Consider the following 27,750-nt stretch of genomic DNA (forward strand, 5'->3'; position numbering starts at 1 on the left):
ATTGGTATATTACTAATAAAACAGATAGAAATACTGTATGATTTTAACTGGCATATCTATACTGGCAAAGAGATCCTGCTGGCTGATCTCTTGGTTTTCTATTACAGCCTTCATTCACAGTTACCTCACACTGCATTGGTCCGCACGCTCCCCCCCAGGAGGTTAAAGAGAAAAACACTGAAGAAAGTTTACAGCAAATGGCCTCTTCCATCTGAATAACATCATCAGACTGTCCACTCTGTCCAAGAACGCATTTACTAACGCATACCAATCTCCCTGCTGCCTTTCTCTGCCTCGGCTTGTCGCTCAGCCAGGCCTGGACCACTCCTACACTCAACACAGCACAAATTAAAACAGATAGTGGAGACATTCCTGCTGCCGCAGCGTCCGTCTGAAGCCTCGGTCTAACGCCTGATCCGCACGCTGACAGTCTGACATTTCCAAAATCATTCTGAAGGAGGAAGTGACTGAGGGGTCAGAGAGGATAATGGTTCTGTCCAGCTCTCAGACAGAACAGGTCCTTCCAACCAATCCATCTGTCCAGCCTGACGAAGCCAATGCAGACCGCCTGGCCGCTATCTCCATCAGGACTTCCGATACAGAGAAACCACCTGACAACAGCCCTTATTCAGCTTATTCAGCCTTCTATAGCCCACAATGTTTATAGCAAATCGTTTTAAATTTCCACCTGGCAGGTATACTTTCCTCCTTAGCCCAGCTGTAGTTGATCAGCCAAGACCTGTTTGGTGTCTGAAGTTTGTTCCTTTAGTTTTGCACTGGAGCTAAGAGTTTAATGTAGCTACAGTTTGAATATCTGTCCAAATGTAACGGGCCCCGACTGCTCACGCCAGATTCGGTCGGGTTGGGATGTTTTTTCCCCCAATACTTGTGGGCTCAAGTTCGGGTCACATTTTAGGTCATGTTCTAACAGCCCACCTTCCACTTTTAACAAATTTTACCAGTATTTTCCCCCGGCTTTAGTTTTACATCTTATTCTTCCTCTTTACTTTCATTACCTTAAACAGTTTTAATCTAGCATGCTGGATTTGCCTATTCGTGTTGTAGTCCATTAGCAGGAAATAAATAGTGAATCGATTCAGGTAAGCACACATTTGTGCCGCCAAACAGGTTAAATATGTTCTATGTAAAAAAGAAGCTTTAGTTTTAAACAGGTGAAGGCTCACATCTTGCTCTATCAGCACAGTGTAAGAATAGTGCAGTACTGAAAGTTTATCCAGACTACAACAGATTTGGGATGCTGTTCAAAATCACTGTTTGATGAATAATGTTTTTAAACTGGCATTTAAGCTAGATTTATTTTATTGTATCTTTTTTCTTGTTCATGATCTAATGATGGCTATAACTGAGTGTGTTTACATGCCCATAATAATTTGATGACTGCAGAAAATCAGATTTTGTCAGTAATCTGATGAACGTGTTTACATGCACTTGAGTAATCAGATAATGGGAATCTCCAGGTCTACATGAGTCAGGCAGTAATCGGATTTCTGCTTTACAACCAGCCAATAAACTCACAGAACAAGACGTGACGTGAACATAATGTAAAACTCAAACTTCATGTTGCGGCTAAACATTGCGCGACTTTACCTGAAACTATGAACAAACATCATCTAGAAGATGAAGAATATTTAAATCCTTCATTTCGTCAAGCATGTAGTTTCAGCGTCGCTCCAAAAGTGTTTTGCTGCTTATTTATTTCCGGTACCACCATCTGTTTTCACTCATGCGCAGACTGGGAAATCTGAAAGAAATCCGAGTAAGGGTTTACATGTACTGAGAAATGTGTTTACTGAGCTAAAATCCAGCTCTCTTTATCAGATTTCTTCATCAGATTTCTAGACCTTACTCCGATCTAAGAAATCGGAGTATGCTGTTTACATGACCATTTGAATAATGAGATAACCACAGAAATCCGATTATGATCGGATTATTGAGTACATGTAAACACACTCACTGTCGCTACATAGTCATTTAACCAGCTCCGTTATTAGAAGTATCAGGTTTTATTAGGCACTTTGGGTGATAATGGACCAGTTTAGGTCAGTTCTGGACTCAAAACTTGATGATGTGGGTCGAGTTGGGTGCAGACACAATTTTAACACACTCAGGTCAGATTTAGAAAACAGTATGTCAGTTATAGATCTATTTTATTACTTAACCAATCAATGCAGGTTGAGGTAGATATTTTAGGTATGTAATGTGCACAGTGCTTGGAAGGCTTGCAAATTTGTTTATTCCACAAAACTGTTCCTTTACATGTCAAGCGCTTCCTAGTCTGACATGTGTATGTGATTATTAAAGGGGAATTCCATAGTTCAATATTTGTTCATTTGTCTGATACATAGACATACAGTCATTCAGAGTAGTTTACTGTGAAGTGGTTCACCATCGAGAAACTATTGGTTCTTTACAAGAACCAGGGGTCACAATGTCTACAACACAAATAGAGCCATTTTATTTACCATCCAAAACCACCAGTGAACCTACATGTCTTGAGTTTTAACATTTAAAAAATCTCTAGAGTGATCATTTCACGTCAAAACGCACTGTGTTTTCACCTTAAAAAGGTCACTTTCACGCTGAAATTTTGACAAATGTTAAACCTCTAAATGCATTAATGTAGCCAAGATGATTTGTACTTTGAAAATGAAGTAAAAAATCACTTTTCTGTTTTGACCAAAAACATCTACATGTGCAGCCTGAAGGTGACCTTGTTCAGGAAGATGCTTCACAGGAAACATATCTTGTATTAAAAGATTCCACCTACGTACAGGCAGACACACACAGCACTGTACCAGCCCAGCGGCCCCGGCTCTCATCAGCCTGACCTCTGCATGTTAAGACAGCGCGAGCCCAAGGACATCGGCCTGACCGGACAGGCTTCCATTCACACCCTCCTCAGCTCCACCTCGCTCTGGAGCGGCCGATCGGCCTCTTAGCATATTGACAGAACAGCATTATCGGCTGCACAGCGGCCTTTCAACATCAGCAGCTACCACTGCTGATCTCAATACCAGGAGCTGGACCAGAGCTGCAGCTGCTTAACAGAAGGATAGAGAGAGAGAGAGAGAGAGAGAGAGAGATGTGTGGAAACTAGGGATAGGCCTTGATAATGAAAGAGTCAGTGTTCTACAAGTACTGAAGATATACACGATATCTTCAGAAAAGCATACTGCATTGTACTGTGACACTGTTTATCACAATAAATATATATATATATTGCCATATTGCCCAGCCCTACATACTTAATCACTAGTGCAACCTAAACTGTAACACTTTACAGCCCCAGTAAAAAAAAAAATTAAAGTTTCACAAAATTGTTGGCCTCTACATTTTCTCTTTCACTTCCCGTGATGCAATATAGCAAACACTGAATAATTTTTTCAGCATTGAAATGCTGTTAACTGTACTATTTAATTACCCGTACACATCCCTAGTACATATTCCACTGAAGAGAACATGGTGAAGAAGAGATGCAGCTGATGAGCTGAAGCCTTTGCATAAATCAACACGATGCCTGGGAATTGAGTTTTCTTTATTTATATCCTACCAGGTTTAATTAAGGTTCGCTCAATGTCTTTGGGATATTTGCCTGATTGAGGAAGAGGGAAGAACTCCCCTTGCTATTCCAGCACTTCCAAATCTGGCCTGATCTAGTGGGACTCCTGTTTGGGAGTGGAGTCTCTAAAGCCTGGATCACATGTCAGGCTGCAGCGTGGGGCAAACGGCGAGGAGGAGAGACAGCGCAGATGAAACCCAAGCGCACTCTCTGCTGCACACTGAAGGGAAAAGTGGTGATCTAAAGCTGGAGATTGTGATGGCTCCTCGTTGTGCTGGTTGACGCGCAGTGCTGTAGCACATGATGCTTTGTGAAAGTTCCTCTTTACCTCTGAAAGAGGTAGCGCAAGAATGCTGCTCAAAATTGTCATCAAAGCAGCAGAAAGCGAGAGACAGGGAAAGAAAAAAGAAATCATGGTTTCATTTTTCAGTCAGGTCCTATTTATAGAAGCGCTCCGCTAATGCTGGCGATTTGGCTAACTGGACAAAAAAAAAGAAAAAAGAAAAAAAGAAAAACATCAGACAACATATAATCTAATCCTGGAAACAAGATACAAACCACAGCAGTAAAACAGGAAATTAACAGCAACCCCAACCCCTTTTAAACAAGTAACACTACATCTTACTCAATTAGCCATGCTCGGCCCTTGTTATTGTAGCCTATTTAGTGTAATTACCAGTCATTATAACTACACGCTCGATGACAAGAGGAAATGAGGCGTGACAGAGAAAGCATTGTCGGCTCTTCGCTGATCTGATTACTGTGTCAGAAGCGCAACCCCCCTCGCTTATCCGTCCCGTGCTCCGCAGAGTCCATTTAGTGTGGTCCTCAGTGTCCAGCTAGTCGGGGAGGCTGAGGCATTTTCATTATTCAGCACTCGCTAAAATGCTTCCTAATATTGTTGGGTGAATAAAATATCCAGGACCATCCTCCAGCGGTGTATTAGCTTAGCATTTCCAATCCTCGGCCTGGTCATTACGGAACCAAGTAACATCAGTCAGGGCTTTGACGAGCCTTTCTCTGAGTCCATTTGTCTACTTAACCCAGCCCTCTCCCTGTCGCCCTTAAAACAATTTCCTGTTCGACATACTAGAATAACTATTGATTGAAGGCTTGTATTACCGGAGGTTCGAGCCGTGTGTCGATGCCCTCGTCGCGCACGTTTTTATCATGGGTATATTTGCCAACAGTTATATCCAGGACAAAGGAGAAATTGGTTTGCTTCTGACGGAAACGCTTCCCTTAAGAGCACACAGACATTTTGTTTCCAAAGAAATGTTAATGTAAGGTCTGTCCAGCTTGTTTACTGTCCCTTTGCCAACTCAACAGACTTTCTGAATAAAAGCCTAATTTGATGACTCTCCCCATGTAAGGCTAAAACATGAACCTTCGTTCAGTCATGCAATGAGTCTTACAAAAACAACATATCGTCGCTGTCCAAAGCAAAACAAGTATCTCCAAAATAGCAACTTAACAGGCAAAAGTAAAAATGTGCTTTACTTTCAATGTAAGTTAATGTAAAGAGATTTTACTCCAAGCGGTTTTGAAACATTCCTTTTGATCTATTCATAATTTTCACCCAATGTAAAAAGCAGCACCAAGTAATGTTTGTTTACTTGAGCTCAGACTGTATCTAAAGTTGGAAGTTCTCCTCTATCTTTGATAACACTGCAACTGTTATTCCAGGTGAGGATAAAATCGCCAAGCACCATTTCATGACCACCACATGCACCAGACTGTAAACTAGAATCGTATATATTGTTATATATTGTTAGAATTGTCACTTGTAAAACAGTCTGCTAAGGTAATGTTAGCTAGCTAATGTTTTTAGCATACTTGCTGCATATGGCAAGGCAAGGTAAGTTTATTTATATAGCACCTTTCATACACTGCTGTCATTCAGTGCTTTACAAATGAGAGAATACAGAGTTGGTTAAAAAAGTAAAGTAAATGAGAATAGAAATTAAACACATGACTAAAACAATAGATTTAAAGAGAACGTCATTAAATTAATAATCAAATTAGAAATTAAATAGTTATAATAGTTAAAAAATCAAATTAAAATTAAAAGTTAGATTAGGATAAACAAAAATATGTATATGTCCCATTTACACCACGCCTCAGTCACGGGCCTGTTATGATCATAAAATCTTACTTGACGATTAACTGTCATGTAAATAATTAAAATGAAATGTAATTATCTTTTTCATTTCATTCTTCATTTTATGCAAGGGCCTGATAGCTTTCACTGAGCTAAAGCTAGCCCGTCACGGTATTTGCATTCATTTTAACTTGAGCTATTAAAGAAAAGTATAGAACTTTAGAATATTGAACTTTCAGTAGTACGTTATACACAGTACACTATATTCCAGCCATTTTGTCAACATTTTAATATTTGTTCACATAACCATGGACGTATTATAGTTGTCAGCCCCTCGGTTTAAAAAAGGATTCTTAATTAGGGTATGTTTTAATACAGCCTATCCACAATGAATTGAAATGCATATCATGTTTAATGTGACGTAAACATATTATTGTGAAAGCTTACACCTGTGGAAAATAACTGTGATAAGCTCAAATAATTGCAATCAAGAAATTACGTAATAATTGTGAGAGGCCTATCAACAGTCGTGCCCGTGAGTTTGAGCCCAGTAGGACCACCATAGCACTGATCTGTCCGTCAGCTGCAGTCATCTTGCTTCACTTCTCTGACTGCTGACATTGCCACACAATGAAGACAGACAAAAAAAAGCCACACTAAGCTTTGAGCTACGCTGTGAGATCTCACCTGGCTTGCACCTCTATGTTGGAGATGGCGTAAAAGTACTTGAGCAGGTTGTCTCTCTGGACGTAGGTTCCTCCGAGCGCGGGCCTCAGCAGGCGCAGCCTCAGGTCGGTGAAGGTGAAGAAGTCTCGCAGGCCCTTCATACTCTCCATCCGTGTGTACAGGTTGTCCATGTTTAGCAGCTTAGGCCCCGCGAAGATGGCGAAGCGGTAGCGAACTTCAAAGCGCACAATCTTGTCGTTCTTGGAGCCCACCCAGCGGGAGTACTGCTCGGTGCAGATGACCCGGGTTACGTTGGCCGCCGAGAGGTCCTGCACCCTCTTGGCCGGCATGCCGAAGGCCTCCATGCAGTCGTCGGCATAGTACTGGTACGGCTGCCAGCTTCGGCCTTTGTCCAGCGACTTCTCCAGCACCATGATGGTGGGCCGGCCGTACTCAAAGGTGATCTCTATGTCGTCGGTCACCTCCAGGCTCTTGTTCCATGACAGTGTGATGTTAGCCAGCAGTGGCTCCGGAAAGCGGCTCCACGTGACCGTCTGCCAGTATGTGATGAGGCCGCTGCGCTCCCGGTCCTGCATGAGCTGTGGAGGGTGAGCCAGGTCTGGGGTGGAGGCATCACACTCATCACTGCACAGATATGGGTTTTCCTACATGAGGAACATGGAGAAATTCCCAGTTAATACAATCCTGCATCCAAAACTACTGCCTATAATTGCAATACAAGTACATTGGCAGGCAAAAAAGAAATGGACATGTTATACAATGATGTTTAGCAACTGTTTTGGATTTGTTTGAAGTAATTTATTCATTCTGTTCATTCAAAGAAGGGAATAAATGACTGGATATTTCAACAAGACAATGCAAAATGTCATACTGCTTTTTTATGTGAGGGAATGGATTGAGGAAGAGGACATTCAGGCGATGACATGGATGCATCAGTACCAGATTTGAACCCCATTAAGAGTTTTTAATTAAAAAAAAATTGCAGAGAAAAAATCCAAAAAATACTATAGGTGGTCTGTGGGTAGCAGTAACGAATGCTTGGGAAGCAATTCTTTCAGATCATTTAAGAAAACTTCATGAAAATACAACAAAACTACGTGATGCATTCATCAAGGGTAGAGCAGAACCTACACTGCACTGCTAAACACTCTTAGTTGTCCTATGTTTGCATTTTTGCTGTCTTTACATTGATTAATAATTTTAATGCCTTACAACTTCAAATATCAAATCTGACTGAAATGCCAATCAATAGCCTCAACCGAAAAAGTCATTATTAATAATATTTTCAAAGATACTGGCAAAAACAAGCCAGTCTTCCGTAAAACTTACGACATACACTGGCACGATGCGAAAGCTCATTTCCCAAAACTAAAGAGAGGCTCTGGCACCTCACGCTGATGTATTTTTAGGGCAGCTGGCAGAGCACTGGCGGGTAATGATGAAGTTAAGCTGAGCAGGTGAATGCCTCTACATTCACATTCTCTCATCCCTGAAGTCTGTGTCATTAGCACTGCTGCGACGGCCTTTGCTCTAGTGCTCCACTAATACGGCGGCTGAATGGATTAGCTTGTGGACCGCCATGTGCTCACCCCTGCCCCTTTAATACATCTGTAAGCAACATCCATATCAGCAGGTGTAGGAGTTAGCAATCACGTTCAACATCACTGGACTTTATGCTTTCAACAACAGGTGCAGCGACTGTGAGAAACGTCTATGCTTTTGTGTTCAAAGTGACTGTTTTGTTGTAGAGGTCACTTCTTTTGTGAACATGGTTGTCTGCTAAACACAGAGCAGTTTGACTGGGGCAGAGGTTTAAAAATGTAGGACAAGTCAGAAACATGTAAGCTAACTTTGTTCTTGGTATGGTTTGGTTATTTGTGCTGTAGGTTTATACATCACACTTTAACAGCCTGTAAAGCACTTCTTGCTAAAATAACAGTACAGTTAAAACTAAAAAAGTCTATTACTGTAGCCTTATATTGTTATTAATCTGGGCTGTATTATATCATCTTTTTGTATTTCAAGCAATTTGATATAACTACAAAAGCTTAAATCAACTGTACTATAGCTTTTGTTATGAAAACGATTGGCTGATTATTAGATTAATTAATGAAACAATAACAGCCCATAGAAATCATGGGTTTTAAAGCTCTCATTTAACACAGCGATAGATCCTTTAGCCTTACTGCTTTGACAGAGTTAATCATTTTGTGTCCTTTATGTGTTTTCAACAACATTCTCTCGCTATAATACCAAGCATACATTACACTAATACATCATACAACCACTGAGAACCCCCCCTCACCGTGATAAAGAAATCCTGACTGATACCAATTTAGGGGCTAACATATACAGATATGATGCTTCTTAGCAATAATGACATACCAAGAATGATATTCTTAGCTAATATATACAGATCATATGTTAAGCTTTTTAGCAATAATGATAGCTGATCTGTATTCCTTCTACACTAGAAAACAAAGGAAAACAAACAAACAAACAAAACAAGACAACACGACACAACCTACCCTCAAGTAATCACACAAAAGCGCTTGAACGGTATATCGCTGTTGTCGGAAGAAAACCTTGTATCTCCAAAATGATAACTTTATAGGAAAGGGAAAAAACCTACTTTAATGTAAAGTACTTTTAATGTAAGTCAATGGAACCAGACTTTTTCAAGTAATTTTCAGTCATTTCTTTTAGTCCATTCATCATGAAATTTACATACAATGTTAAGGGTAACAGGTATTTTCAAACTAGGTTTTCTTCTGACAACAGTGACATATGTGTGTATATATATATATATATATATATATATATATATATATATATATAATATATATATACACATATGTATATATATAGATGTAAAGTCAAAGACAATAGCTCAGCTGCTGCTGCACAGTTTGTGTTGGTCATCCTCTAGTCCTTCATCAGTGGTCACAGGACGCTGCCCACAGGACGCTGTTGGCTGGATATTTTTGGTTGGTGGACTATTCTCAGTCCAGCAGTGACACTGAGGTGTTTAAAAACTCCAGCAGCACTGCTGTGTCTGATCCACTCAGACCAGCACAACACACACTAACACACCACCACCACGTCAGTGTTACTGCAGTGCTGAGAATGATCCACCACCCAAATAGTACCTGCTCTGTGAGGGTCCATGGGGGTCCTGACCCCTGAAGAACAGGGTAAAAGAGGGCTAACAAAGTATGGAGAGAAACAGATGGACTACAGTCTGTAACTGTAGAACTACAAAGTGCACCTATATAGTAAGTGGAGCTGATAAAATGGACAATGAGCGTAGAAACAAGGCCATAATGTTATGCCTGATCGGTGTACATTATTATAGAGAGAGAGAGCTGCAGCTTGTATTCAGTCAGTGATGTACGTAGGACTTCCAGACAGTCTAGAGTGATGTTTTTCTCACAAAATTGGTCCCACACATTGTAATGTAATATGCGACTGGTCGACTCAACTGTCAGTTCCTAATTATGTTGGTAGGAGTTCAGCTACCTCAGAAGTTCAGAAGTCCTAACCAATGAGGGAACTCACTTGGCCACCAGAAAAAAAAATGACTAGACAATTTTCTTTTGAGTCTTTCAGGAGGTGATAATTATATTAAATAAAACTGAACTGCAAATTGCAGACTGAGGGTTTCCCACTGACAGTACATCATCAGAAGGCTGTTGTATCTCGAGAAACTGCTGTGGCACCACTAGGATGCAAGTGATGGTTGCAGTAGATGTAGAAATGGTTACATTTTTCATTTTAGCCCTTTAAACAATTACAAACATTTAGCACTAGCAGGACTATTATAATGGTGAAACAAGATAAGTTATAATCAGTCATCACTGACAATCAGAACATTCTGGTACGACAATATTTCTGCTTTAATGCTCCAGCTTTTAAAGCTTAGCCTCCATCATCTCAGAAAAATGTAAATCCGTAACCGAAGCACGCCTCAGCCTTCATTACCTTTCCGCCTCAATCCTCCAGTCTCCACCCAGCACATAAATCCAGCCCAACTGCTGCTCCAGGTGGCTCTTACGCTAAACCTCCACAGTTGTTAGCCTGACAGGAATCCTGTCACCGCTAACTGGTGACACGGTGCTAAGCAGAGTGTTTGCCCACTGCTTGGCAGCAGCAGGGACCCATGTCAGTAAACAGAGAGTACGATCGTTTGCACTCTGGTGGTCCACAAATACACGCACACACACACACACAAATACACACGCACACACACACACAACTGCTGGTCTCTGAAGCTGTGTAAGATTAACACCAAGACAAATGTCGGCACGACTCAGTGCTCACAAAGGCCACTTTAATAAAAGGCTGTCAAATAAAGAGTCAGAAAACAAGCATTCAACATGAACCTGTGCCATTTGTACAGGTGTTTATCAGATTTATCCTGTTATGTTTGAAGCCCCATGGCCTTTTGTAGAGTGCTTCAGCTACAAGTGGCTTGATACCTCATTTTCTTTTCTGATACTGATACCAATATTGAAACCTTGAGTATTGATACTGATTCAACATTTCTTCTTTAAAAACTAAGCTTTAAAATTAGCAAATTCACTTAAAAGGAGCATCTAAATGTAGGCTTGTGTCATGTACACACATTCAATGACTAAGCTTTTTATAAATCGTTTATACATTGTAGAGGTTGTGATTTTTGGGGTTGAATTTGCTCAGCCCCACTGGCTTCACTGCAGGTGTTGAAAATCGAACTGAAAATATGTGCAGTTACACCCAACACTCTCTGAAAAAAAAGGTACGAAACTGTCACTGGGGCAGTACCCTTATGTCGCTGGGGTGGGACCCTCAAGGGTACATCTCAGTAACTTTATTCAGGGAACATAACTGTACCATAATCCATTGAAGTGATATTTTCTAAGTTGTACTGACTCCACACACCCCGTCTCTTCTCCAGGCTTTCTGTTTTAAAACATTAGGTTATGAAAAAATACAAATATGTACTTTTCCACTGGGAAAAACTTATTTAAGGTTCACAACTGGACCTTAAAACCACTGTTGTACCTTTGAGGGCACATTTACATTGTTTGTACCTTGATGAATGAAAAACAGAACCTGTATTTCTAACAGTGTAGTGCACATGCATGTGAGCTGTGCGTATAATGTAAACACTGACATACAAACACAAGGCATATTATTCAAACACTCCTTATTTCTGCTGTATTGAAAAATGTATTGAGTCAAAACACCACGGCATTAAAGATGCCATCTCTACCTTCAGTTATTCAGGTCTATGTTCCTAATTCGCATCTAAATAAGGTTGGTGTAGAATCCATTCAAATTCATTCACCTGAACCAGTTCAGCCGATTTAGGCGATGAGCTGAAATTCAACACAGCTGATTTTCAATGACACTTTCTAGGCATTTTTTCATACAACATATTGAAGTCATTTTGCAAATCTCCTGACCTGATTCTGAACTGAGTGAACTGACTCAACCCTGATTTAAGTCCTAGGCCTGTATCACTGACCCGATTTAAATACAAGGCCGGCCACATGGTCACACCTTAGTAACACGAAGTAACCTACAGCGTTTGTCCAGTCAATTGCAGAAAAGAAAGACTTTTTCTAAACTCAAGAATTTTCTGTATTATTGTGTCATATTTTCACAGAAATGTCTGCTCTGTTTATACTTAACAATACAAGTGACCCCATCTGGGGCTCTTCCTTAGTAACTTGACAGTCTTGCTAATCCAGGTGCACGCGTTAAGCTGGGACCTAATTCTCTATACAGAATAAGACAGAGCATCTGGAGTGTATAGTTAGTCCAGGACACTGTCTCTGCATTATTATACGCCATTATTATAAACAAGCTCACAGTCAAGGGTTAAAAATGGTAAAATGGTTTGTGTAAACTCCAGACACTGAGAAGGATGCTGTTTACCTAGATGTCTGACCAAATTAATTAATTGGAAGAGATTTTAACTACAGTACATTTGAATTGGAAGCAAAGCCCTCCAGGCTGTGTAATGTGTTTAGCATGCAGAGTCTATACTGTTTATATCTAGGTGTCTCTGGTGCATGCGGCACAATTATCACATATGCTCTGATGAAATTAGCCTAATGACATTAGCAGAGTAATTAGCTGCAAACACCCACCAATGGGGATTCCTGACCTTCAGTTCTAGAACTGTTTAGCTTGTTCGCTGTGTCGTCGCTTTTACGTTTAACAGGCCAAGCCGAAATCATAAATCTGTTTTAAAAAGAAAGAGAGAAAAATATGGGGAAATGAAGACGGAACAGAGGATGAACCAATAAAGAAATGCCGTGAATGTAGAGTGACTTTCTAAACAGTGCTAATGTGGGGAGAGAGGTGTAACTCACACAGCTGACTTTTTCAGGTGTTCTAAATGTTGCCTTGAGCATAGTTAGGGATAAACGAATGGGGAAAGTTAGTATGACAGATCTAGCACATATTTCCTATGAGAAGGCTGCTGATGGTACTCACAGGTACAAAATGCTATAAACTCTTGAAAGCAGGGTCTATTTTTTTAAATAACAGTATATCATACGGTATCAGAAAGAACCAAAGTAAGTCTATTTGAGGGCCCATAATATGGAAAACTAAATTCCCCCTGTTTTTTTTTAAGGAGTTTGTGATGTAAACACTGCTGAAGTTTCAAAACGTGCCATTCACTATCCATTCATACAGCATGACACAACAGCACACAACAGCACACAACAGCCTACTTTAAATTCATGTTTCTGTGATGTCATGAGAACTAAATGACATATATCCACCTATTTGGCCTACAGCAATTTAGCCCCACCCACTCAAAGTGCTTTTTGAATGAGGCACAATACACTCAGCCAGTCACAACAGAGCTCATTTATCTTATATCAGTCTTAAACGTCCATTAACAGAGACAGAGAGGTAGAAAAATGGTCATTTCAAAATGAATTATGACCACTTTTGGCACTTAAAACCACACAAATGTTATAAGTTGAGCTCACTGCAAAAATTAAAATATAAGACAAATGTAGGCTGTGAGCTCTTTAACAACGCAAATGTGTAAAGATTTAGCAAGGCAGTTTGTGATGCTGACAAGTGGCTACATGCTATCATTCAGTGCGCCACCCAACTTGGATGAGATGCCGACATCAGGTTAACACTGGCAGGCTAGTGTTTGGTTCATACTATTCAGTTTTTATGTGGTATGTGCTCAGCCAAATTTTCAAATGTATAGATGCTCTACACTCCCAGCACCTTCGGTTCTGATCATTATTATGCAGCAGTATGATACAGCAGTGTGCGGCAGAGATGGGCTGGTTTGTGCTTTAGTCCATAAAGAAAGCTTTGTGAAATATTAGAGGTACAACACCATATTTCAGTAAAAACCATGGTGTTGTACCCCTGGATAGAGCTTCACAGAAGACATAAGACTCAAATGTGTGGTTTCATTTTTGCCTTTTAAATATGTAATCAACTTGTTATAGCCTTCTTCAAACTTTAATAATCAAAAGCAGATCTATTTGGGCTTTCGTAAAGACTTGAGAGTCCAAACAGTATTTATTGTTGGTTTAAAAAAACTATTCTATAACACTGTGTTTTTATTGTATGTATGTTTATTTGCATCTATTCTAAGGATAAACAGTGTTTTTATAAGCACAAACACACTAACTGCTAATATAATTGGTTTTAAACTAAGACGTTTACACAGTGCTGTATCTGAAAATGATTCTTTGTAAAGCATTCAACCACATATGGATTACTGGATATGAATTAATGGACTACAAATGAACTCCTCACCAATCAAGTGCATTTCCAGAAGATAAATGTGTAGACAGCGTGAAACTCTGAATACATGTACGTATTTACAGTCCTATGCAAAAGTTTGAACACTTCCGTTCAAATGCTTTTTTTGTTTTGTTGATGCTTTTTGTTGATTTTCATAGTGAATGTAAGTTAACAACATTCTCTACAGAGAACACACTTAGATATGACCTTTCCTGCTAATTTCATTGTGCAATTTCTATGTATTTGCTGAGTTTAACATACTGGAAAAAATACAAAATAAAAATGTGCCGCATTTTATGTTTTGAATGACATTTTATATATATGAACGTATTTTTCCAATATGTTAAATTCAGCAAATAAACAGTAATTGTGCATTAAAATGTACAGAAGTGTGTAGAGGATGTGTTAAAAACAACAAATTGCCCAAACTTTTGCATACAACTGTATGCATATGGTTTATTCATTGTGTTTTTAAAGAACTGTGTGATAATACTACTCTGTATTTTATGACACCATTTATGCATTACTGGTATCTTGGATGGGTCTGCAGGTGTAGCACCTGGCTTGAAAAAATTCCAGGGGAAACACTAGACATCCATTACATTAGTCTCATAGCTCCAGTGGAAAAATAAGGAAGCTAACTTATTCCAAACTATTCTTTAAAAACAGCTCAGTCTAATATGGCCATGGTATCCATACAAAGCTTTCTAGCAACATAAACAGACAATTTTACAGGCAGTTTTATGAGCCAATAGCATCCTTATAATAAACATATCCTTCATCATTCATACAAACTTCCCCCATTTGTCTGTCCCTGACTGCGCTCGATACAACATTTACAGCAGCCTAAGAAGTGCTCTGTCTATCAGTGGTTTATGAGCAGGTCTTTAGGAGTGGCTCTTAAACTTACAGTGTCTCATAAAGTGTGATCAGTCTGAGGCTGTCTGAAGGACTGGGGTGATGGCAGCTTTAGCTGTGGGCTGCAGGCACCATGCTGAGGGAGAGTGTACAGTTAGTCCTCTACCTGGAGAGGTGGCCCTCTTTTTTCTGCTGTGTGAGTTAATTACAGTGAAGGCGTGTCCCTCCGGGCCTGCAGGCATACAGCAGCTGCCGGTGAGCAGCTACAGCGGGATGCAGCTACCTAATTATACCGGCCAGAAAAGAGCGCACGCCTGAGCCCTCACTCACCCTCAGAGAGCCAGGACAGGATTTTAATATGTATACATCTAGGATTATTATTTTGGTTATAAAATCTTAAGGCTTTTTATTCTGTAACTACTATGAATTAATCCATAAGTGGTTATGCAGTCATGAGAGTGAGGAAAGAAACAGGCTCTTCGTTGTTAGGAGTCAACTGTTTGGCAAGGCAAGAAAGTCTCTATTTCTGACTTTTTAATTAAATCTAATGTGATTTCGTTATTTTGCTGGCGCATTTATTTTGATATGTGACAGAAATTTCGCAGATTTTTCCTGTGTTTGTCACAAACATTTTTGACCAAGCACAACTCAAGCCATTGTATTTTTACCATCAATAAACAGATCAATATTAAGTGTTTACACACACTGTAGCACACAGAAAGCTCTAATCCCATGTGGTGACACGTTTGACTAGTAGTGGCTGGTAAACTGGTTGAAATTTGTCTTAGCATATGAGTTTTGTCAGAACCTACAAATAAGACACCACAGCATACAAACAGTGCAAAACATGCTAAAGGTACCCCGTTTAGCTGAATGTGAGCTTACGTATATGTGTATTTTATCTTGTTAGGGTTACAAAGCAAGATTGACATTTCTCTATGTATTGCTAAGTTCTAGGTAGAGGGTTCAGAGGTTAAATATGGTATATATACATACACACACACATACACTCTAGTTTGGGGCCAATTTTATTGTAACTCATCACAGCGGTGGTAAAACAGAAACATCTTAAGTGTTTAATGCCTCTAAAAGTCTAAAAACTCTTACAGATATGTATTACATGAAATGGTTATATCAAACAGTACACTACCTGATGCCTAAGACATTGTTTTATGGTAGTTTAGATATATGAATTTAGCCTAAAAGGTATTTAAAAATGTATTTCAGAGAGGTGCATGTAGAGTGTTGTAAGGAAAAATAGCCCGCGCCCCACAAAAAATACTTTTTTTTCAGATCACCAGCACTGTGAAGAAATTCAAGTTGGTAAATTTCTCTATGATGCCCCATTTCACATCAAAACACTCGGAATTTATGTTTCAACCACTAAATTATGCAGAAATTTGGAAAAATCAGTGGAATTCCCCTTTAATGAGTAGAAAACCAAAGTCACTGGAGATACATTACATAACATGGATAGGGTCAAATAAATAAGGAATAAAACTTTACTAAGAATTCTCTGCAATAGCAGGTTGGTTTTCAGTCCAATGGAAATCAACACTCAAAACAAGCACGCATCACTACAGTGTGCCAAAGCCACATTTTCTGTGCTCTCTGCTTGCACGCACAGTGCGAGTGGAAGGGCAGCCATGGCGCTGTTTCAGCAATTTCTGACTGGAGCTTTAAGGAATTTGAAGTGCATTCATATTGATGATCTGGGATGCATTAGATGCTTTAAAGCCTGTTAAAGCTCACTGTGAGCTCAATGGTGATGTCCACGAGGCTGCAGAACACTCCCAGTCATAAAAATCACTACTTAGTTCCAATATGTTCATTCTGAAGGTTTGAATACTACCTTATACACTTTAATCATCTCTGAAAACAGCATATGTTTACTGTACAATTCCAATATCCACCCATAGGTCACGTCAGAAAAGAGTACTACACAATTATACTCTACACTGGATATACTTTATACTATATCACTGCTGTCTGAATAAAACCTTGTATCTCCATTTATGTCTTTTTTCTGTTTCTGACATAATTTGAAAATGCCTGTTGCTCTTTACATTGTATATATATTTCATAATGAATGGACCAAAAGAAACGGCCAAAAATGACTTGGAAAAAAGTCTTACATTAAAATCCTGCAAAGTTATAATTTTGGAGATACAAGGTTTTGATCTGACAGCAGCGATATGTATATTATATGTATACTGTACGATGTCAGTATCCACCCGTATGTATAATACAGTCAAAAGCATACCGCACATTTATACTATATACCATCAACCTTATACTGTATATATTTTACACTGTATACATGTACAATCTCACCATTCACTACTGTGTCGAATATCAGTCAGGAGCCATGTACGCACTTGTTTTTGTTTATGGTCCAGTTTCTTTAAAATGCTCACATGCAATGTTTCTATTGTATTTTATTGTTTTCTGTGAGGCCAACTTATAATGTTTATGTGGGTTTATGCACCAAAAATAGTAATTCATAATTCATTTTTTACACTATCATTTTTCAACCTCTCTTTAGTAAGCAGGCTTTTTTCCTGCCTGAGCCTTTTTTTGTGACATCACAAAAACAATTAATTCAAAACAGCTTGTCTTTGCAGCTTAATTTCCATTTATGGGGAGTGAATGATAGATTTTAAAACTTTAAAGGGGAATTTTGAAAGATTATGCATAATTCAACTACTAAAGCATAGATAATGGTTTACAACAAGGGTGTCCAAAGTCTGGCCCCAGGGCCAAATGCGGCCCACGGACAGATTTTAATCGGCCCCCGGCTTCTGTTTTACAGTGTATTATAACTGCAGTACGTTGCAGGTCTCCCTTTCACCTGATGGTGGCAGCTGACCAGACCTGCAGCTTCATTTAGCGAACTACATTTAGTCAAGACTACAGACATAAAGCTCAAACTAAAACACTCAAAACTGTCGATTTTGGCCAGATGGAAAAACTTCTTATCAGAGCAAATTCAGTAGTTCAGTAAATATTAATCCTTTAAGGTCGAACAAAAACGTGGCTACACTGCGTTTATTTGATATGTAAAGAACATTACCAAACATTACAAAACCAAAAATTTATATTTTTTTTGTTTAGTTTGTCTCACAAATCATATTTTTCAACAAATAAAAATCATTTGAATAGGAATAAGATTAATATATTAAACATGATGTACTGTTACTCATAAACAATTTAATTATTTATTATAAGCGCTTATTGATCCAAACTGTTCCAAACGAACAATCCAACAATAAAAGAAGCCTCCTGCATCTTTTACACAGTGATAGGAAACATGTTAGCTTGCAGAAAGCTCAGATTCTATGTGCTGATATTTTGAAAACTTAATATTTTTAATCATTTTGAATAATATGTCAGCCCTATTTTAACACAGTACAATCTGACTCTCTTTGAAAAAAGTTTGGACAGCCCTGGTTTACAATATACTTCTAAATAATACACTAAATAATATACTTATTTAACACATTTTTGTTTATGTATGTTTCAGTATTGTAAGAAATACATTTATACAAGTGTATTTCCTTACAACACAATATAAAGTATATTTTTAAAAGTTTTACTTAAAAAAAGGTACTTTTTGAAAAATACAGAAAAGTATAGTTTTTGTGTATTTCCATGAAATACATCTTCATACACTATTGATGTACTTAAGTATGCTTCTTTTTCACAAGGGAAGACTCTTCCGAGATAGTACAGTAGCTGAAGCGGTTGTGTTTGTGGAAAAGTTAACCACTTTCATTCATTTGGGCTAAAAAAAAAAGCTCTGATACTCAGAGTCACCCCAAAAAACACACACACACACACACAACATAACCGGGTTGTGCAGTGACGGGACGGTGGATTACGACATGAAGCTCGGGTAATTTGAAGAATCCCCGAAGACCTGAGGAGGCACGAAAACAAGCAGCCGGGGATTATTGCACACCATCACAAACACAACGGGATGGGCTCTTCCCCCTGTGGGACCACGCGGAGGGGAGGAAGAGGAGGAGGAGGAGGAGAAGGTTCGGACTCATGAAAAATTCATGAAAAAAAGACAAAACTGGCCACAGAGCTGGACCAGGCTTAAGACGTTGACCACACAAACGCCAGCCCTTTCAAATCGTATTAACTATATCACGCATGAGGATCACGCATCTCTGGTTCATCGCCAGTGTGCACTCTACCAAAAAGCTCCCAAAAACTGGACCAAATGTTTCTGCTTTCCCATGATGCACTGCACTGCTGTACAGTTACTCAAGCTGCTATTTTTAGCTCAGGCTGTTGGTGCATTTCTAAACGGGCGACTCCAATATGGAGCAGGATTATTCCTCAGATGGCACTGCTGCCGAGGAACGCACCTCCATTCAAATAAGAAGCTCTAGCGCAACATCAACAATGGAAGCAGCGTCTGACTTCAAAAGCAGATGAAACGAGCACGCAAACACAAACCCTCTCTCTGCATGCTCAGATGTGCATGCAGCATCGGGTCAGGCTTCATCTTTCTGCTTAGCTAAGCTGAGATCCTCCCTTCACTTTCCTCTCCCTCTCTCTCTTTCTTTCTTCACATCTCTCTCTCTCTCTCTACCCCTCATTAGCCGTACATACAATGCAAGCTTCCAGCAGGGGCTAACATCACGTTCGGGAAAAAGCAAAGCGCTGAGTAAAAATGCAACGGCATCTCCTGTGGGCGCTGAGTGACTGAAATTTCCTCTAAATCTTTAATGAGCCGGAAAGCTTCTCCAAAGAAAGTGAAGTTACAGAATCTGAAGGGGCTTATGCTTGATCAATTAACTCGCTTTCAGGGACGAGGGGGGACGTCAATTGTACACACTTTAATAGTGGCTTAATGGAGTAGCAAACATACTGTATCAAATGCATGGCTTGCATTTCTCTGCAAGGGGGAGGAGCTCCCACCTCCTGCCTTGTTACTGTCTTGTCAGAAGTCGGGTGCCTGGTTAATTACATGTGCATACTTCCATCAGCCTCTAACACCATTCATACGACATGAAGTATCAATATTAGAGCTTCTTTGTTATTCCTAAAACTGCATGTCAGCTACTGTACCTTATGTCTGCATAGCTCCTTCTGAATTGCTAATTTTTCTGCTCATCTGATTTATGATGTCATAAAGTCTGCCTTAATTACTACAACTTTCTCCATCTGTCGGCCTCGAGACCACTAAAACGCAACAGCAGTTCTATAATGTACGCTCCTAAAAATAAAGGTTATTTGGCTCTAGAGTGACTCAGGCGTGCAGGCCCAATCACCGGAAGATCACAAGTGTGTTCCTTGGCAATGACAGAGCCATCCGTGGCCAGGAATCCAAGAAGGCAGGTCCTCCCTCTCTCCAACACAAGCATCTTCTAGCAGACGTAATGGAATTGATATTTTGTGTTCTCCTCCAATCGTGTTGAGCTGTCCAATGACTGCCACGTTAGAGGCAGTTTGAAAAGATGTGGTGGTGCTTCACGAGTTTTGGACGAAGCATGTGCCTTCAGCCTTCCTGCCTGGTAGCATCATGTGATGGGGAGACCTAGCTAGCAGGTGAGACTTGACCACAACTAAGCCTGAGCCGACAGCATGTGACTGAATTGCCCTTGAGCAAGGCACCTAACCCCCAACTCCTCCCCAAGCGCCATGGATAGGGCTGCCCACCGCTCCAGGCAAGTGTGCTCACTGCCCCCTGGTGTGTGCATTCACTAGTGTTGTCTGTGTAAGAGGGTGTTTCACTGCACAGATGGGTTAAATGCAGAGGTCAATTTCCAGTGTGTGTAAGTACAGTTGACCAATGGTTCCGAACTGGCATATACTTGCAAAAGAAAACATATTTGCTGTTTTAACTACTTCACCTTCCTGGTTTTGTGTATATATATATATATATATATATATATATTTTAATCTCATTCTAAAATCGATACCTGCAAAATGGTCCTTAAAGGTGAGGTGTTCAGTGATGGTGTACAAACTGGGATTCCAATTGTTGTAGTTGTGAAAGTGAATTTTTTTCCCCAATTTTGCTTGATATAACAGCTGCTCAACAGTCTGCAGTCTACATTGTTGTTGTACATTGCGCTTCGTAATGTGCCACATTTTTTCTATGGGATACACTCTTACTATGAACTCTCTTACTACAAAGCAATGCTGTTGTAACATACGCAGAACGTGGCCGGGCATTGTCTTACTGGAACAAGCAGTGCTGCATATGTTGTTCCAAGTTGTGTATGTACCCCTCAGAATTAAGGTGCCTTCACAGATGTGTAAGTGACCCACTAACACCCCCCATACCATGAACAACGCAGGCTTTTGAACTTTGCGTGGGTAACATTCGGGATCTTTTTCCTCTTTGGCCTGGAAAACATTACATTCACTATTTCCAAAAACAATTTGAAAGGTGGACTCACCAGACCGCAGCACACTTTTCCACTTTGTGTCAGTCCATCTCACATGAGCTTTAGCCCAGAGAGGTTGGCAGTGTTTCTGAACATTTTTGATATGTGGTTTCTGCTTTGCATAGTAAAGTCTTAACTTGCATTTGTGGATGCAGACACAAACTGTGTTTACTGGCTAGGGTTTGCTGAAGTATTCCTGAGCCCATGTAGTCATATTTATTACAGAAGCATGTCAGTTTTTTATTGTAGTGCCATCTGAGGGATCGAAGGTCACGGTCATTCAGTGCTGGTTTTTGCCCTTTCCCTTTACGCACAGAAACTACTCCAGATTCTCTGAATCCTTTGATGATATACTGTGACATAGAAGGTGAAATACCAAAAATCCCTAAAATTTACCTAGAACTGATGCATTTTCAGGAAAAGTGGTGAGCTGTACCCCATCCTTGCTCATTCAGGACTAGGCCTTTCTCGGATGCTCCTTTTATACACAAGCATGGTTGGCTGTCCCAACTTTTTTGGTATGTGTTGCAGGCATACAATGAGTGTATATTAAGAATAATGATGGATGGATATTGAGTAAAGAGGTTCCTAGATGGATCTGAAGTTGTGAGTGCCAGGAGGTCTCAGCAGTTTAAAAGTGCTTGGCCCCCAAATATTGCACCTCCAAACATACATCTAAACACAGAGCGGTCTGAGCACGAGATGAACAGTCAGCTTTTATCAATCGCAGGAGAAAAGTGCTGACATTGCTCCCCCCTCTGCTAAAACACCTCTCCACTGTCTTTTGCTCACTAAGCCATCTCAAGTTAACATGCAAAAAAGCCTCGTCTTATTAGTATGCATGAAAATAACACCCTTGTGTGGGGTTATTTTGACTGAGCAAGCAGCGTGTGAATCGCGACGAACACAAGACATCTGATGCAGTGATCAGAATGAAAGGAGGAAGCTACCAAAGAGAGTGAACAGAACAGAAACTTGTAACTCCAAACTTTAAAGGATCTGTAGTGGAGCTGGTGGTGTATATAATATTTGAGCACCTGCTCAAATATTATATAACAACTGCTACTATATATATATATATATATATATATATATATATATATATATATATATATATAGTAGCTACTGCATACTTATGCATACATACATACATATACATGTGTATATATATATATATATATATATATATATACATATATATATATATATACACACACATATATATATATGCACACATTGTCCAGTGTAAGTTAATGTAAGGAGATTTTATTCAAAGCAATACTGGAGAATCCATTGTTTTAATAGTAAAGGGGAATAAAACACTACGTGAAACGCTGTAATTTGTAAATTGATATTAATAATTTCCTCACCCGTAGCCTGATGAAACAAGAAAAAAAACATCTGTCAAAAGTGCAGGTACTAAACTTTCAATCCACACCACATATGTGTTTGTAGGTAGGAGGTATTTTACTAGAATTTGAATTCGATTAAAATTTATTTTTTTGGCAGAAAAAAAGTTTTACATTTTTTCATTTGTTGACATCGAAACAAAGGGAAAAATAAAAAAAAGTGCAGACTCAATCCTTTTGCTCCAGACAGTAAATCAAATGTAAATGTAATGAATTATGTAAGCATTTAATTAGCCATGTAATTACATAATTACATAATTACTGAGACTACGACACCAATTTACCCCCTAAAAAAAACCTACAACACAGATTCGGTGGCATCATTCCAAGTCCTATCACAGCCCAGTTGCTCAGTGTCCAACCCTCCCCCGCCCATGTGCCACATGGTGTCCGGTGAGAGAGTGACGTCGCTTCCCAAGTGATGCTCAAGTCCTCCCTGCCTTTTACCCCCACGCTTGGCTCTACACGTGTGAATTAGCACCCTGTCACACACAGCGCTCTGTCTGCGGCCCACCGCATAGTAGCAGCCCAGCTGGACAAATCCTCCATCCGATTATTCTGCAATCAAACCCCTGGCTCAGCGCCCAAAGCATCAGTTGGTCGAATCTTTGATGGAGATTAACCGCTCTCCGCTACCAACCTGCGCTAGTGCGAGAGGAACCAGCGGAGCAAAAACACAAAGGAATCGAACTGCGGATCAGCGTGGAAAACAAGAAACTCTAACGCGGAGTTGAGTGAATTCTGCAAAGTCACATCACATGGTGAGCAAAGCTGCACTCTTAAAGGTGCAAAACCACCCATAAAACCATTCAGAGAAGGTTTTCAGGGGATCAAATGTGGTTCTTCTATGTTACCGCTCCAAAGAACCCTTTTAGACACCTTCATTATTAAGTGTGTGGGTTTTTAAATCTGTGCAACACTGAGTCACTGTGCAGGTTAGCCGAAAGTTGAAAAGAAACCGGTTCAGATCAAATGATGCGTGCTGGAAAAATCTCAGAATGCTGGTGCCAGAACCCAACCACACATGAAACCTCTCGCTGCTGCGCATCTCCAACATAAGCTTACGGTTGAACTACCATGGACAGACTTGGCGAAACAACGCAGTAAACAAGCGCACAAATATCAGAACTACTAAATATCGTAAATGTGCGCAGTGCATCACAGACAGTGCCCTGTATGAGAAAACCTTAACCTCTTCACGCTCAATAAGTAATCCAGGTACACTGTACCTCTACACAGGGTACAAATGCTGTAACTGCGGTGGGACCCTCAGGGGCATAACATCAGGAGATTAGGAACATAATAATCCCATATTCTAGGGATGCACTGATGCAGGATTTGGGAACCGATGGCAATATCTGATATTTACATGCACATATCTGCTGATGCCGATACATAAACATTTGTAATGTAGAAACTAGGACTAAATCTACCTGGAAGAGCAGTTCAGAGTAATGAAATGTCAATTTCTATAGTTTTATTTCTATTTCAAATGCTGTAAATCACAGATATTTTAGCTCAGTAGCGTCGCCTAAAATATTCTGCTCTTCCAGAGCTCAATGCATCATTAACTACCTGTTTGAAATTTAAACATCTGTCGGATGCCGATATTACTTTTTTAAACAGACATCAGCTGATGCCGATATAATTACCGTATCATTATGCATCCCTAATATTTTATAGGTTCCACTGACTTCATAAGTCCTGTCTTAAATAAAAAAGGTACAAATATATGAATGTAGTGCAGCATAATAAGCTATTTTAAGGATTTTAAGGACCTTGAGGACCTTAAGGATGATGTACGGTGTTACATGGATAGTGGTATAACATGCCTAGGAGCTTCTGAAATAAAAAAAAAATCTCTATTCAAAAAAATCTCTGGAAAAACAGTCTCTAAAACACTTTTATACAGGTTTGTGCAACACATTCTGCTTTTATTATGGCTAATTACCTACATGAATAAGCCTACAGCCTGGCGTATGTTAAGTTCATTCTCTTTGCTTTAATATGTAGCAGCATTATGCCTCTTGTTAATGTTTTCCAGCGGACTCATTTTCGCATTAAATGCATTTGATTTACAATTCATTTAAGAATTAGGCACAGTCCATGGTAAGCAGCACCTGTTGGTGAGAGCAACCCCATCGCTGCATTATATAACTGCATATCCCCAGAAAACACATTTATACTGGATTGTGCTGTTTAAAAAGTTATGAAATTACAAATAAAAAGGTCATAACTTGTACATTAACCCCTAAACTTCAACTCTCATAACCTACATATTAGTTTCCAAGTAGTTAGTTCTAAGATTAATAACTGAATAATAAGCCTGCAGATTTAAGGAGTTAAACAAGGTATAAAACAGGGTTGCTGACCCCGAGTGCTGACCACCAAAAAGAACTCACACCTACCAAAGTGCAGAATCTTTCGGGCGGATTCCCGCAGGTGATATCTGGGGGGTCCACTCTGATCTGCATGTAGTCCTTCATGGGCATGGGTCTGGGCTGGCAGGCGTAAAACTCCCATGTGGGTCCATCGTCTGTGCTGACCAGCGACTTACATATGTCGTACTGGCCAAGAGTCAAGAGGACACAGTGGAGGAAGAGGGACGCCTGTAAGAGCATGGCACTGGGTACGACCGCGGGCATGGAAAGGCAAGCGGTGCCACAGCTGGACAGCGTGCGGGCAATATCAGCATGGACGTTGGGCTCCTCTCATCGTTCGGGATCTTGACCATCCGTTTTCCGCGTTCACCTTCTCCTTTCTGGACGAAGTGGCCGGTGACGGAAACTGAACGTGAAATCACTTAAAAAGTTTTTCTCAGTGTGAACAGATCTTATCAACCTACGGCGACATCGCAGTTGAGGTTCAGGTGAATATCTCCTCGTGTGGACGGCAGCAAAGTCCACAGGTCCTCCTCATGCTGTAGATGTGCGGTGGCTTTGATCATTAGCGGCTTTCATCCTTGATTTTCTGTCTAAGAAATTAGAAAAAAGATGAAACGTGAGGAAGCGTGCAGGCACTACAATTTGCCTTTTTATGTATTGGGTTGCATTAAAGATAGAAGAAACTAAAACGGTGTGTGGTGATATTCCCATGTGGCTCAGCTAAACAGGACGAATCTCAAACGCTTTGCTATCTTTAGATATAAGAGGAAACTCACAGAAATAGGAAAATAATACTCAAGAGCATAGAAATCTGCTCTGACAAATAGCTGACAATTTGACAGGCAAAAGCAAAATAAAAGATAACAAGCTTGTGGGGATTAAAAATGGAGAACAATTCTTCCACTAATTTCTCTCATTATAACTACATTTACTGTGACTATAGTGTACTATAATGAGCATTAATAAGTTCAAAAAATCAAAAAATAAAAGTTCCTCCATATTTTAGTCTTTCCTATGCCTCGTGTACAAATATGAACTTATTCAAACGAAGCTGAAATCAGCTTGTTTTTTTTTATTTTCCCGTTCCACCTTAAATGGTGCAGCAGCTACGTTGTGACGCCGCACATTCTGAGGCGCCAGAATGGAACTGCTGCACCATTTAAGGTGGAACGGGAAAATTCGAAAAAAGAAGCTAGCAAATAAACCAACTTCAGCCTCGTCTTACTTATGCGGTTATCTGAGGAGGGTTTGTAGCCTCAAGCAACTCAAATTCAGAATTTAAAATCAAAGCAACTCATGAAACTTTCACATCCCCGCCGTACTTTACATTCAACTCAATTAGCTATGAAAGAATGCGCCTCGCCTGCTTTTAAACATTTTAAAAAGTGGGCTAATGCGTTTTGCAGCCCGCCCAGACGGCTCTATCAGAAGTTATGAGGCAATAAAAGCAGCAAATGAACTTCACATTAACTTTAACGTTACTTACCCCGAGTCTTGCTCGTCCTGCCACCCCGCCATCTCGCCTCTCATCCACCCCAACTTCGCACAAACCATCGTCCCTCTCCGTCCAGCACTTCAGCCGGGGAGCTCGCGCATGGCTAGGCTAATTTTTTTTTCCCTTCCTCAAACGCTTCGCTACTTTTTTGCTTTCTTTCTCTTTTTTGTTGAAGTTCCAGCCTCGTCCTTCAGTAATGTCTTTCGTTCCGGCTTTCGTTCCTTCAGCTCTCCGTCCTGAATGCTTCACCCATCAGCATCCCACCCATCCCTCGCCGTCCTCCTGTCTTCTCTCCTCCTCCGTGATCTGGATCTTATCTCCCAATCTCTCTCTCTGCTCAGCACCGCTATCTGACGCTCTTACTCGGCAGCCTCGTTTATTAAGTGTCTCGTCTCTTTTGCGGCGCTTTTTCCTATTTGTGTTGTTTTTTTCAGGCTTTTTTTAAGAACTCTGGCTCTTTGCGGTCCCACCGCCTCCAGCCTACCTGGGCTTAGTGATAAAGTTTATGTGCCTGCTTGGAGCATATAAGCGTCCCAGGAGGAGATCAGGCAGCCCGCCCTGCTTAAAGGGGCAGGACGGCGGTCACATGACGGAGGCTGGAGCACCTGGGAGGGAAGGTTCATGAAATATGAACGTAAACTCAAATAAATGCAGTGATATTTGCTCTATGCTGCTTTATGTAAAGACTAAAAGGCTTTAGGCTGTGTCCTGGCCCAGTGGACTGAAAAAATAATTATTTCAATTCATTTTATATTTATTTACAGACATTTATTTTCTTATTAATCAACTGATCAGGTCAAGGATACTAGCATTTTTAGTGGGGGAAAATTTGAAGTGACATAGGGAAAACTCTGCTAACACAGCTGCAGCTTTGGCAATAATTTATTAAAAAAAAATGTATGCGCGAAATTAGCGCTGTTCTCATGTTCGCAGCTGATGCTGGTTCTTAATATTTATATTTATATCACTGCTTATCTACTACTGGGTCTATTACTTCCTGAGTTGAGTGGTTGCTGACATAAACATACGAATACTTAGGCTAAGCACATGACC

At 40.1% G+C, this 27,750-nt stretch overlaps 1 protein-coding gene across 1 annotated transcript in view; it reads right to left on the bottom strand.

The window, feature by feature from the left end:
* Nucleotides 1-27,219, bottom strand: part of ntng2a (netrin g2a) — a 96,993-nt gene extending 69,774 nt beyond the window's left edge. Inside the window, exons 1-3 of the mRNA XM_036579392.1 lie at nucleotides 26,689-27,219; nucleotides 25,227-25,792; nucleotides 6,369-7,012 (exon numbers count right to left, since the gene is read on the bottom strand). Of these exons, the coding sequence (XP_036435285.1) occupies nucleotides 6,369-7,012; nucleotides 25,227-25,463 (881 nt within the window). The 5' untranslated portion in view covers nucleotides 25,464-25,792; nucleotides 26,689-27,219. The remainder of the gene's footprint in view (nucleotides 1-6,368; nucleotides 7,013-25,226; nucleotides 25,793-26,688) is intronic.
* Nucleotides 27,220-27,750: the final 531 nt, after the last annotated feature.

Source organism: Colossoma macropomum, unplaced genomic scaffold, assembly GCF_904425465.1.
Source record: "Colossoma macropomum unplaced genomic scaffold, Colossoma_macropomum, whole genome shotgun sequence".
Lineage (NCBI taxonomy): Eukaryota > Metazoa > Chordata > Actinopteri > Characiformes > Serrasalmidae > Colossoma > Colossoma macropomum.